The sequence below is a fragment of the Sinohyriopsis cumingii genome, chromosome 7, assembly GCF_028554795.1.
Source record: "Sinohyriopsis cumingii isolate HCF-2022 chromosome 7, ASM2855479v2, whole genome shotgun sequence".
NCBI lineage: Eukaryota > Metazoa > Mollusca > Bivalvia > Unionida > Unionidae > Sinohyriopsis > Sinohyriopsis cumingii.
This window is the reverse complement of record NC_142967.1, coordinates 105,256,242-105,270,783: the sequence shown is the minus strand read 5'-3', so window position 1 is coordinate 105,270,783 and position 14,542 is coordinate 105,256,242. Positions and strand designations below refer to the sequence as shown.

The 14,542-nt window shown below is 36.2% G+C and overlaps 1 protein-coding gene across 2 annotated transcripts in view; it reads right to left on the bottom strand.

The window, feature by feature from the left end:
• LOC149795871 (uncharacterized) overlaps window positions 1-14,542 on the bottom strand; it is a 43,907-nt gene that overhangs the window by 15,087 nt on the left and 14,278 nt on the right. For both annotated transcript variants that reach the window (XM_089965790.1, XM_089965791.1), the window contains exons 4-5: window positions 12,973-14,130; window positions 6,056-6,805 (exon numbers count right to left, since the gene is read on the bottom strand). In XM_089965790.1, coding sequence (XP_089821916.1) covers window positions 6,056-6,805; window positions 12,973-14,014 — 1,792 coding nt within the window. In that variant the 5' untranslated portion in view covers window positions 14,015-14,130. The remainder of the gene's footprint in view (window positions 1-6,055; window positions 6,806-12,972; window positions 14,131-14,542) is intronic.

The window sequence follows — 14,542 nt, the reverse complement described above, 5'->3', positions numbered from 1 at the left end:
ATAAAATTGGTAATGGAAAAACAAATGGATGGATGGACATCATAGCAATACATTCTTCACCTTGTGGTGGGTGTATACAACATAAAATTGTTTGTAAATATGTTTCTGTGTTGACACTTTTACAAGCTTTATAAAATGAACCATCAAAAAATGCCATACCTAATGCAATTACTTATTAATCTGTTTGACAATGTCCATACTCCATTAAGGTTGCATATGTCAAATTAAACGGTATAGAAAATTTTGTCACCCATATACATGTATACAACATGACTATTCAGTTGATCCTGACAATGACTTTATAGAAGAAAATTAGCATGGAATCAACAACTCAGTTTATGCAAGATTAACTGTAATCTAGTTTTTTGTGTTGCTGTTTGATACATCAAGCAAAATGACAATCAAGAACATCCAAGTATAAGCAATACAAAATTTAAAAAAAATTGACAGAATAATTTGAACTTAAATATTTTGTTTCCTGAGCTAATGTGCATTACAATGAATATCTGTATAGACAATACACTGTTCTTTTAATTATTTAGTTGCTGTACATATTATGACATGGCTGTTATCACAGTTCCCTGGCACAGTTAGGTATTGTATTACTCACTAAAATTCAATATTATTGTTTTTCATATAACACAGCAGGTGATATTGTGAGCACAACACGTGTTCAGTTTCATTTTGTCCCTGAGCAGTACTCAGTAAGACAATGAGATGAAATACTACAAAAACTTAAGATTGTCCTAGAGGCACTATTTTCATTAATAACCAAGTAATTCCTGTAATTAATGTCATGGAAAATCTTCTAGTATCTAAAAATCAACAAGTTGTGCTATGAGATTGATGGACACTGGATGGGCTTTGGATGGTGGGCAAGAGGTAATCCCAGCTAATAATTATTTTATCTTTAGACTACAATAGTGGATATCCATTTTTATCTTAATTTCTGAAAAGCAAAGAAAACAAAATTTTAGGTAAATTATGTTTCTCTGAGAATAAGTACCCGATCACAGTAACATTAATGATATAAGCACGTTACCTCCCGAATCCAGCCATACAAAAAAGATGAAAATTCGTATTTTCTGTTATTTCATAAAGAGAAATGGCAATAGCTCTTGCCCATTACATCCCCTTGCCACCACAAGGTATTGGGAGGTTTCAAGAGAAATAATATGCAAGCAAGGATGCTCACATGGCGGGGTGGTTAGTAGGTTTTTAACTAAAGTCAGAAGGTACGTATCCTAGGAAACATGATTTACTTAATAATTTGCTTTCTCCTTCAAAATACATTCTCCGATCACATTAACGTAAGGAGAATAGGTAATAGCAGGAAGGAATGTTGAGCATCTGACCTATACCTCCGATATCCTTGTAGGTAATAACGAGTGGATACCACCTACAAACAATAACCTGTTCTCCTAATCTGATAAGTAACACAGCCTAGAATCACATGATATGTGACAATTACATCCTGTTAAGAAAATGATTATTAACATCTTCTTTCCAACAAAATTTCACTGGCAAATCCAGAGAAGCTAATAGGCTGCGTAGACTTTAAATGGGTTTGGTGGTCATTTGGGCTGCAACCCCAAGATTCACCAGCTTTAAACTTTGTCTTGGAGATTAAAACAAATTTGACTCTGCATGCCGGTCATTAGCTTCTTGTATGTCTTGGATAGAAACATTCAAACGCGAGGCTAGCAGAAATCGTTCTAATTTCATGAGCTGAAATCTTCACAATGCAACTTCCGGTAAAGAGTTTCTTGCGTGTGCTAGGTCTTGCCTCTGTACACTTCAATCGGTGCTCAAGTGTGTGAATAGGGTCTTACATACCTGCTGTGTTCTTGACTGATGATAAATTATTTTTGGCTACAAAGCCTGGCTGCATCAAGAGGACCACCGAACCATCAGATCTAGCTGAAGGGTTTGAGTCAAGGAAACAGGCGTGTAACTCTCTTACCCTGCATGCTGAAGTTAATGCTCTTAGGATACCTGGTTCGATATTATCTGAACTTAGCCAGATTAAAACCCAGGACATATTCCATTTCAGAAACAGGTTAAGGAATTCAGATCAAAGTTGGATAAAAATTCAGATAGATCTGTATCATGACTGGTGTTCCGTCTGCCAAGATGACACAATGTGTCAGATATCACGTAGCGGTAGCTTTTGATAGCAATTGGGGCCAACCGAATTGATTATGTACTAGTCCCTGGAACAACCACTACAATCCCTCATAAGCCTTCAGAATGGAGGGTATTGTTGCTTGCGACATGCTCTCTACAATTGAAGGTTTAAATTCTTTCTCTCTCAATGTTGTCCGGACGAGATCCAAGAGTGAAGAAAGAGACGGTCTGGGAAAGAGTAGAACACACATACATTTTGAGAACATTTTGGGCTGTCTAGAATCATCCCGGGCAGATCTATCGCTAGAATGAGTATATCGGTGACCCGGGACTTGCCGTTATTAGAAGGGCTATCCAAAGCACCGTGCAGTTCTGACCCCGCTACTTCTGGATTATTTTCGGCACCCGGACGACGCAAGGGTAGGCGAAGGTCCACAACCCCTCCCATCGTAATGACTGTCCATAACTGGAGAGCCACAGGTGGAATACTTGTGAGACCACATTGTCACAAAAATGATTTATCATAGGATGCAAAAATGTACCTAGATACGAGAAAAGACTGATTCACGGACAGACATTCTTTATGAAATATTTGACCCTTTCTGGATAGAGTGTCAGCTAGGACAGTGACTCTGCCGGGAATGTACATGACTTGTACATTGATATGGAGTTGGTACCAAAAAAAAATTGTTGAATCGGAATGCACATATCGGGTGATTTATTGACAACCTGTTTGAGGAGGTAGGTCAGCACTTAAAAGTTGTCTGACATAATTAGGACTGATGAAACTTTCTCAATGAAATCTAAGTCCTGTTGGAAACAGACTCAACGAGTAAAACAGTCTGGACTATGCAAAAGTGAGGAAGCCGTATTATATTTAGGTTGGTGAGGAACTCCCTACCCGAATGAACAAGATGCTGGTATGGATGAAAATCGGTAACTCACTGGAAAACGTAAATGAATCAAAAGTGTTAGGAGACCGTCCAGAAATGCCGCTGTCGCTGTGGATGAATTGAGCTGGAACAGGATGACGACACAATTCAATACTTTGGTAATAGCTCAGGTGCTGATGTTTAGTCCAAAGTTGAGGACTTGAAATTGATAAGACGAGTTGCTGTAAGCAAAACGGAGAAATATCTCTGAGACGGGGTATATAGGGCTGTGTAAATATGCGTCAGTTAGATCAAGACTGACGCCATACTCGTCCCTTCTGATGCAGAGACTATGGTAGAGGTGATTCAGGTCGATGATCGGTCTCAACCTGCTGTTTGCCTTCTGGATTATAAAAATCCTGGAATAAAATCGTGGTGTTTTTTTTTTTCCTCCACAATGTCCATTGCCCATTGGTTGAATTGCGACTGTATCTCCTGTTTCAGTAAAGCGTCCGTTTCCCAATGTGTGGGTACGCGTGTGAAAACAGAGAGGATGAAACAGGAGGATATTTGATAAATGACATCCGAAGTCCCTCTGAAATGACTTGGAACACCCATTCATTCTGCTCAAATAGCATGATTCAGTAAGACTAGAATTTCAGGAGCCGTATACGCATCAATATTCCGTCTGAGTCTTGAAGGCGGATTAACTTGGTTTCTTGCCTCCCCTGTAAGCCTGTCTCCTAAATACGTTAGGATGTTGCCTCCTGACATCAAGCTTGGATCTGAGCCAGATGTTTGACTTAAAAGATCCTTTTCCCCAAGCCCATCTATTTTTCCTTCGCAAAGACAGGACGGATTGGTCCCAAAAGCCAACGTGGGTTGTGCGGTAAATTGGAAGGGCAACTTAATGTCTTTTATTTTGCTCCTAGATAATAATGGCGAGCTAAACAGGGTTATCCTTAGTGCTATGATAGGATATGATTTGAGTGACGTGGAGAGTGAACATACATCACGTTGTATCAGGGTGAGATTGGCAAAGGCGGTCAGAGCATTGACCATGGGTGTTGAGCTGCCCAATTAATAACCCGACAAACTAGGTACGTCACCTCCCAGGCGTGTTGATTGCCCAATTTTTCCTCGAGTTGGCTTCGCCAGTGAAGCCAATATAGCACAGAAGACGTGGCTACACCATTTCGAACTAGCTTTGAAATTTAAGGAATACACTCCTGTCCACGATATAAAACAATGTGAAAGAAATATAAACAACTGCTTGTTTGTTTTTTATCAAGAGCCTGGAGATCAGCATGAAATGCGTCGGAGTGGATTTTGTGCCTGCGAGATGCGAATGTCGCTGACACTTAGCTTTCAAAATATAAAGCCTCTGCATTCCTCGGATCACAGATTCTTGGGAAGCAGGCGAAAGGCTGGAGTACTTTCATCTTCATCGAGATCCACCAACGCTTTGACTTTATAGTCGTGCGTGACTGTATTGGGTGGAGGTCATTATGAAGCCTACAACCAAGTATATATTTCTTCGACTGAAGCCTTGAAACTTAACTCAATCCCCTCTATGGTTGGATCTGGGTAAGGTTGTCTTTTAAGAGTATCGTTCATTCTCTCCGTGTATCATCCTGTTTTGGTTAGACTTGCTTATCCATTGGTATACATAACGCAGTGCCGTTGTCACTGTACATCCCCAAATGAGCTTGAAAAACCGTAGAGGCACGAAATGTAAGCAAGGGTGAAATTTGGCCTAAATTTAATAGTGTCGCCATTTCCAGAACCAGACAACGGATCTGTTCAAATGTTGTAGGTTGCAAAAACTCAATGTTTCATTCCCCCATTCAGCGAAAACTCGCATGTGAAGCCAATATAGCACCGAAGACGTGGCGACAACACTTCGAACTAGCTTTGAAATTTAAGGAATATACTCTTGTCCCCGATATAAAACAATGTGAAAAACATGAACCACTGCTTGTTTTTTTTTTATTTTATCCAGAGCCTGGGGGTCTACGTGAAATGTATCGGAGTAGATGTTTTACCACTGAACGAAACTTTCGCTGCAATAATTATAGCTGACGGTTCTAAACATCGCACTGCAGGGTGTGTACGTGTTTATGTGTGTGTGTGTGTGTGGGTGTGGTGTGGTGAGAGAACCAGAAATGTCACACCCAAAATATCTCAAGAGATGCTAACTGAGGGTGCATGCCGAAGATATTGATGTTATTTTTAAGAAATATATTTCCTTGGTCTTTCCCATACGATGCTTTCTGTAAAACTTCAGTCAAGACTTCCTCTGAACACACAGCGCTCACGCTGGAGGTAAGTGATACAATACATAGGGTACATACTAAATAAGGCTCGTTGTGTATCTTCCCTTGCCTTAAATTTCTTGCACTTAATGTGCTTGGTAGACATGCATTACTGTCACGACACAAGAAAACAGAAAGCATAAATTAAGAATTTAGCATGTTAAGAAGTAACTAAAACAACACCGCTACTATCTGAGTACGAAACAATCTTCAGCATCGCGGTACACCGCAAATGAAAACGTGCATTCAACAATAGCGTACTGTGCACATGGCCGAAATAGTCGAAATATTAGAATAGGACATATTCACCTAAAACTTAGAAACAAATGTAAACATAATGCATATTACCAATGGAGAAATGATTATTACACAAAATGAGTCCAAAATTCCTAGACAGATATTTACGCGGATTTGTGGAAGGTGTCACGTACTAAGTTGATATTAAATATACGGATCTTAAATCTATCTACACCTGGTGATGGCAAGGGGAAGCAATATACAGGAGTCATTGCACACTGTCTGTATGACATAACATAAAAGATAGATATCATCTTTTTAGAAGTTCTGTTTTCGTGAGGTATCAGGCTTATACCCCTAACGTTCATGTGATCTGGGACCTTACTTCAAAGATGAAGTTTGGAGAAAACTCACTACTTTAATACAATCTTCTTGATTAATGGAAAAGATTTTCATACAAATATTTATACGGGTCTAATACCTTCAGAATTAATGCATACTTACCCACACCAAACAAAGGCATAGCTATGGTTTTCACGTTTACACATTCATTTGTCTTCCTAAAAATATTGTCAATGGACTTTTTCATTGTAGAAATGATTTCCGGCCTTTGGGGAGAGTTATTTTCAATCACAACATGAAAAACCACATTAAAAGGAGTTTTCTTTCTACGGGTTATAACAACATCTCCAAGATCTGGCTTCTCACTCTCAAATCGTTTTTCTTTCTGTTTCTTATAAGTTACTTTTTTCGCAAGTTCTAAAGCAATACTGCCTTTCCCAGTCCCTTTGGTGTCATCAGGGCAAACTATTGCATCCATGTTTTTGACTTTAAGAATGTCTCCTTCATAAATACAAATAACTGGTTTTGAGGAAACCTGGAATACAAATTGTTTTGTGTGCTGCACTATTGGCTCATAGTAAAAAGGAGACAATTCTTTCAGTTTAGTAGTTTCATATTGCCTGTTGTTTGCTGTAATATCTTGTTTTTTACGTCCTTTCCGTCCAGTCTCCTTTGTTTCTTGTCTCTGGTAGTTGGGTGAACAGGCAACATATTTTTGTATGTTATAGTTGGGTACCTTCCCATTTTCAATCATGGTTCTGAATGTATCCTGAATCATTTCAACGATATCTGGGACTTTGTCAATGAAGTGGATCTCTTTCAAGGATTTTCCAGGTATAGATTGTCTGCTGTAGTCTAGAACAGCTTTGGCATACTGGACAGCACACATGTCTTGTGGTACAGCATATATTCCTGCAGAACAAATAGAATTGGTATGACATTCTGGAAAAGAACACTAACTTGCATTCTGGGAATGTTTTAAAGTTGAAGATCCTGTTTTGATATGTGAAGATTCATTTCAACACAGAGTTTGGAATATAATCAAACAGAATCAATCTTCATAAAATTATGTTGAAAACATGTCTGGAATTTTCTTCATATGAGCATAGTAAATGCTGATTTTATTCTGGTCAAGATGAGAAGTTCAATAACACCTATATAATGTATGAAGATACATTGCCTTAATTTACGGCAAACTAGCATATTTAAGCACAGAAAAGTGAAACCCTTAGGACAATCTTTCATACTTTTAATTTACCAGATATCACAGGAATGCTACTTACAATGTTATAGACTGACCCATTCGCTCTCCACCCACACCCACCCTCCCTATTCCCTATAACCTTATATAATCATCGCTACTTACAATCTACGTTTCCTTGATCATAGTATAAAGGCAGAATATATCGTAATTGACTGCCTGTACATGACAAACACAATTATACGGAATGTTATGTCCCACACAGACAAGAGAAAACCACTCAAAGAAATTACAAAAAAAAAACCATTTAATGAAAAGATACTTCCATAATGATACACATGAAATACATATTTATGGCACTGGTACAGTTGATGATACTGACGACAGATATCTGGGTATACGAAAAGTTACAATTAGATGTCATTAATAATCATGCTCAAATAAAACAACAATTTCCCCCCAAATTAATTACTTCGATATATGAAAGGAAGACCATACTTAAAAGCGTATGGCTCATAGCAAACACATAAAGAACAAACCCAGCCATTGTACGAAAATTTATAAAAGAAATAAAAATGTCACCAAGCTTACGTGAAAATCTACTAGATTTTATATCGTTTACAAGATGTAGTGGTGATCCAAATTCAAAGGACTATTGGTTCACCAATAAACCAGGGTCAATGCCAAAAGCTAATGTTCATATTGCATCATTACTCAGATGGAACAATGATTTTCCGATTACTGACCAAAATAAAGTCTTTTGATGAATACATTTACAACATCATCATTTCAAAATAAACTGGATTAAGTGAATTCACAGATAATGCTACTATTTACCCTAGCTAACAAGTTATTTAACAAACAAACGACTGAAATATGTAGCACTTGAACGCATTTTTCAGAACACTATCAAACGCATTAATGCTAAGAAAACCACAGCTGTTGAAAACATAACAGCTACAAGTTTGATATGACGTTTACCAATGATATGCTCAGAAATTAAAATTAGCAAACTCTTTAATATTTGTATTAAACATGGACATTTTCAAATCTCCTCAGCTAAGCACGGTTAATCCAAATGTATAAAACCATTTGATCGAATGGAAATGGGCAATCACATACCAGTTAGTATTTGCGATGCAACTCAAAATCATTTGAAGAGTTTTATGCAGTCAGGCTCCATTTACTCTTTGATAACGTGTTTCTTAATATTGCATATACTTTTCGAATACAGTATGGATGTCAAAACGTATTAGTGAGACTGATGGAGGAACTGAAAGGGCACGCGAGACAATGGCTACAAAGCGAGCGTAATCCTAATAAATCAACGCTTTTGACATTCTTCAGTATAATCCTATCATCAAATATATGAAAGCTTATAACACCGATGAGAACTTTGTCAAACTAAAAATCCATTTGTCTAAATTGTATCTTATACTATTTTTTTATTTTTTTATTTTTTATTTGATATATTTTCAAAATCTGTGGTAATATTGAAAAAGAGTCAGGAGCACTCATGTTATGAGATATATCATGCGTATAATAAGTGTATCATTCCTACAAATGCAGATGTTCATTGTTGTTTTTTCTATTTCTAGAAGAAAACAAATGATTACAACAAGTGGTAAATCAAAGATACAGCTTGCATATATTTTATTCATGTCACATACAACTACACATGCTTGCATTTCGAACGCAGGGAAGATTGACAATACGCAAATGTGTATTGAAAAAATAAATGAACTATGCACAGCCTTGTCAAGTGTGTCCGTTAGAAATTGTAGTTCTAAACTTTTTGAGAATAATCGCAATCTCCTTTGCAAATTTATAAGTTGCTTCTTTTAGTTTTTGAACTTCTATTTTTATTCATATTGATTAAATAAATATGAGACAGACGTAATTTAAACAAGAAAGATAGTTTAAATGAAGAGAGTAGAGCACTGCTAACACGGTAAAGTTAATTACTTGAACATTGAAGACGCTGGCTTTCACATAGTGGTTAGCATATTTAAACGAGTTGGAAATATACAGTAAGGAAATAAGGAACCGGCAAGATGAAATTCAAACAGTTAAATGTATTTACACTTCATCTAAGCCATTACTATACATAATTAACATTACTACCATTCATACAATTGTTTCCATCGTTCATATCTAACTTTTCCCTTTCCGTTGCTTTGAGTAACTACTTTTTTCCATCATTCATAGGTCCAGAGATCGACATCGTCGCATGACAAAGGCGAACATCCACCTGATATTCGCTGGCATTTATCTACGAAGGTACACTCACACACACTGTGTTAAAACATAATGACAGACGGTACGAGAGAGAGAGAGAGAGAGAGAGAGAGATGGGGGTTATGAGACAGAGAGATGGGAGGGGGGTGTGTAGTGGTGTAGTTGGATAGACTTACCATGGATGCATTCTATGATTTAATAATTGCCATCCCTATATTTCTTTACTGGTCGAGTAGTCTGCTGCCTTACCAACCAACAGAATGATAGAGAATGGTTGAAGGACGATAGAGCGGCCTTCGACTATTTTAATACTAAATAAATATAGTTTTGGACCCATGTTAATAGGTCTTATAAAACATAAAGAAAGAAATAAAAATATACAAAGTATTAAATAGGTTACACTGTGTATTCCACCTTACTACAAATGTACCGTACAAATCTTGATTGGCTATTGCAATTTGTATCATCGGTAATGTGAACACTGTATTAAAATCTCATGGAACGTTTATACCAAACCTTTACGATGTCCCATGTTCTTGTACGTTACTTGAAGCAGGTTCAGATTTCTTTTTCTCTCACTCCAATCCCCGTATTATCTCTCTTAAGCATGAAAGGTGGATCACGAAGAAATTCTACACCATGGTTAATTAAATCAGAAGATGGGGATCATTAATTGTATCGTTATTTTATTACAAAGTTAATGATTAATCAACGGAAAGTTATTACAGATTTAGATAATATAGAAGCGATAGCCAACTGTTGAAATATAGCCTAATGTTGAACAATATTTATGAATACGTATTATTTTGCCATGGGTGGATCACAATTTTATATGCCAACAGTATTATTGCCTTATACCAACACTGTAAAAGCCATGTTTTAATATAAGTGGTGTGTGTGTGTGTGTGCGTGTGTGTGTGTGTTCATGTCCTAGAAAATAGAAATAAAAGTATCTGGAATTGAATAAAGGTGTTTGATTAGTGGATTGTTCTTTCAAAATTAAATAAAACTAAAATGAATAAGATAAAAATATAGCATGCAGTCATGCTAACTGTTCTTATTAATAACTTAATATTTATAAGAATGAACAATATACAATTGAACAGTCTGGCATCATTTGTCATTATGCAAAGACCCAAACTGTTTCATTCGAGCATGAATCAATTATTAATATTTTACCTTACATTAAACTTATTGCACACTAAAGAGGCCATTAGAGCCAACTAACTTCTATATTTTTATTATTATTGCAAATCATCGTTCTAGACCACATGTAGTAACACGACTATCCCACTTCATATCCGGTCTTGAAACCATCAAACCGCACAAATAAATATGACCCCCACAAAAACTGTCTAGAAAGAATATTCACATAAAGGGCGTGTGGATTAAGTTATGATACTTAGCTGAGGTTTAATCAGACATTATATTTCTGGAACACTCTCAGATAGCGAGCCGATCTTTTCAGAGTTGGATAGTGAAGATACTAACAGTATTACTCCATTGCCAGGTTTGCCTGTTTGGATATCAGATTCGGACTTAGAAAAGGCGGAAGACGGGAGTGATATAGAGTTTCATAATCGTAGTGATGTGGAGCTATCATTAGACGAAGCGAAGCAGAGTTTGAGAAAGGTGCTGAAATCAGTAACATATACAGTCAGACAAGCTTTGAGCCAATTATGACGTTTGGTCATCACATGCCTTTTCTCTTGACATCGGGGAGTTTAGCATGGTATACAGTCTAGGCCAGGGTTTTATTTAATCATATTATTCACACTTTTTGTGCTAACTCATGATTAGTGAACTTTAAAGTTTTAGTTTTACTTTCGTGACAAGCTTACATTTACTATTTTTAAATTCTTCATATTTAAAATCGCATTGTTTTCCTTTAATACTTATAAATTTGTATGAATATTATACGAACATATGGTAACCGTAAGAAGGGTAAAAATCAAAGCCATTTTGAGTTATATTATTATAAACGAAAATAGAAATCTTACAGTGCATACATATTCTTGCCAAATATATAAAATGTGTTACATCATAAGTCATATCTGTAACTTTTATCGAGTTAGGACAAAAATATGTGAAATGCCCTTTCCTAGATACAACATAAAAATAGAGATCATCGCATGACTTCATCAGACATTGTTACGTGTGTGTGTGTGTGTGTATATGTGTGCCCTAGTCAGGTTGGCAGAAAGAAAAAAAAGTTTATTCCATGTTTGTCAACTAATTGCTTCGTTAACAAAATTAATAAAAATCTGCTTATGCAACTATCATTCATTTTGACTCAGATTACATATTTTGATTTAAATTCGTTAAAATTGGTTTTAAACCTGACGATGCTGTTTATTATGGAGTCATCAATGTTCGCCCCCAAAATTCTAAGTTTTATACCTATGATGAAATTCATACATTTCGATCATGAAATTCGAATAAATAAGGGTGTTAATGTGATGTTTTAATTCCAGAGCCCATAACATTAATAATTATTTGGAAATAGATGAGTTTCTTGGAAATTATTTTGACTATCGTGCCGATTGCTTTACGTTTTTCAATAATACCGCACAAATTAAGTATAAATTGCCTAATAAACTAATAACACTAGATCAAGAAATATATACATAAGGGTAAATGCTTACATACGTATGTTAAAAAAAAATTATCGGCATATTAAATGTGGTGACAATATGAACATTGTTTGTATACCTAACCTAAATAATTCAGTTATTGACTATATTATGTTGTTTCTAACAATGCTTCATATATGATAATGAATTCTGCCTGCATCAACCTGACCCCCTTTTTATAGTTAGTCACTGTGTTTTAAACTTTTTTGTGTGTGTTTTTACTACGAAATTAGGCAAACATTTCTCTGTTGTCAATAATACCGTAATGCAAACTCCAAGATGGCAATCAAATTTAAGGGCTCTTTTAATTAAAAATGTGGACACCAGTAAGCTCGAAGAGGTGGTAAAAAAGTCTGGATGTATGAAACAGTGTATAACCCTTCTGTCATAATGGTATAAATAGCCTCTATTCATCAATCTCGTCATTATTTAATGACACTGCTTCAAAATGTTTTGTAAAAAATAATAAAATTCCAGTTTGTAACACGAAAAACAAAAGATAGTTTGGAACTATGTCAAAAGGCCATCGTTGAAAACATAAGAATGCTGTAAATATGCACAATAACAGCCAAACACAAGCAAGCAAGACAAATCTTATCCATTCTGATCTGAATGTATATGGATCAGGTAGTACCTTTTAACCTGTAATGCCATAGAACTTTTGCATATAGTGAGCATGTGATTCATTTGTAAAACATTTTCGAAGTATGAGAATTATCTTGTTTCTTCACTGTCATGGTTGCTCTGCCAACCCGAGCTCCACAATATCTTGTTGTGGCGTCATACAGGAATTCTCTCTACTAGACTTTCAATTTTAATGCATTTGCCAATCATCCAGAGGAAGGCAGGCATACCATAACAGAAACGACTGAGAAGAAAGGGGTAAATATATGTCTCAGGCTTTTAATGTTGCAAATAGCACATGTTACCATATACTACAATATACACATAAATGGTGGATACAGAACTATATCATAAGGCACAATAAAAAGCGTATGAAAAATTACCTGAACTAACCGGAGGCAGTGCAATTGTAGAAAGGCCATACTTTTCAGCTTCAAGAAAACATCCATATATAGCCGCATGCAAGTCTTTTTCGCATTCCTTTACCTTCTGAAGGTTATGAGGTTCATAATTTGCCCAGCATGGTCCCACTGTGTGGATCACATACTTGTATGGAAGTTTACCTGCAGTTGTTGTCACCTGAGAGCCAACTGGGATCTTTCCCTTTCTCTGTTCCACGATTATTGCATTCCCTTCCTTTACTAGTTCAGGACCTGCAGCATCTGATATCACCTTGGCAAGCCCGCCGCTATGTGTCAGGTTCTCATTAGCAGCATTTACAATGCATTCAACTGGAAGACGGAGAATGTTTGCATTATATACAGCTACTTTAATATTTTCACTGGTGTTGAATATTTCAACATTAGATGCATCCTTGAACCTAGAAATTTCCCGTTCAACCTCTGAGGATCTCATAAGTGGGCTGAGATATTCCTGTGATGTTGTCAATGATTGGGTCTCTTCTGCAAATCGTTCAATATTCCTTCCATTTTTCTTCAACTTTCCAGTTCTGAATTTGAGCTGGTGTTTAAATTTTGTGATGTCTTCCTGCTTGTCACTGTAAACAACTATTCGACTGTTCTTCTCATCATGGACAAATATTATGTCTTTCGACTGCACTTCTCCTATGACATCTTTAATATAGCTCTTTTCCTTTTCATCCACAGATATCTCGTCGGACTGTTTGTTTCTAAGAACCTTCAACCGACTGTATAGGTTTTGTTTTGCAAAATTTACTAATGATGTTGGTGCAAATATTGTAAAAGAATCACCATTCCATGAAATATTTAAATATTTCATCTTTTCAAAGCCATTTTCTAAAATCTCCAATGCCTTGAATTCTACTTCAGTCATATTGTCTAATCTACCCAGAGATCTAAGTGACGCCTCGTCTGAAGTGATTGAAGACATGCTTTTGCTTTGTTTGTTTAGTTCAATATTGGGTCTATTTTCAAGGGATTCTTCATAGTTCCTTGCACTATACATCTGGTAAGAAGTTACACAACTCCGTATATTTCTATACAACTGTTACGCAGTTATTGTATTTGGTCTGTAGTGTATGCTCTCGATGCTAAAGTATCGGGAACAAAGAAGTCCAATTCCTAATATAAATGTAAGAATATACGTTTTAGTCTGTAGATAGTAAATTAAAATCAAGGTGATAATAACTTTGTGTACCGTTTTTAATCAGAACAGCTTATATGAAAACGATTGCTGTAGAACACGAAGTCAAGGCATATATGACAATCACACAATTGGGGTAGGGGTGGACAACAAATGTAAGAAAACTTATTAAAAACTTTAACCAAACCTTTCAAGCAAATGTTGTGAATGTGATCTTGACCCAGAAGGTCAAAAGGGCGATATTTGCATGTTACAGTATGAACTGTCTTACCCGCATATAAATTTAAGTCAAGTAGGATGATAATCGATCAAAAGGATCTATTAAATATATGGCTCTACAGAAACAGACTATCAATGTGCAGCCTGATTTTCAGGGAAACGTCGATAGCT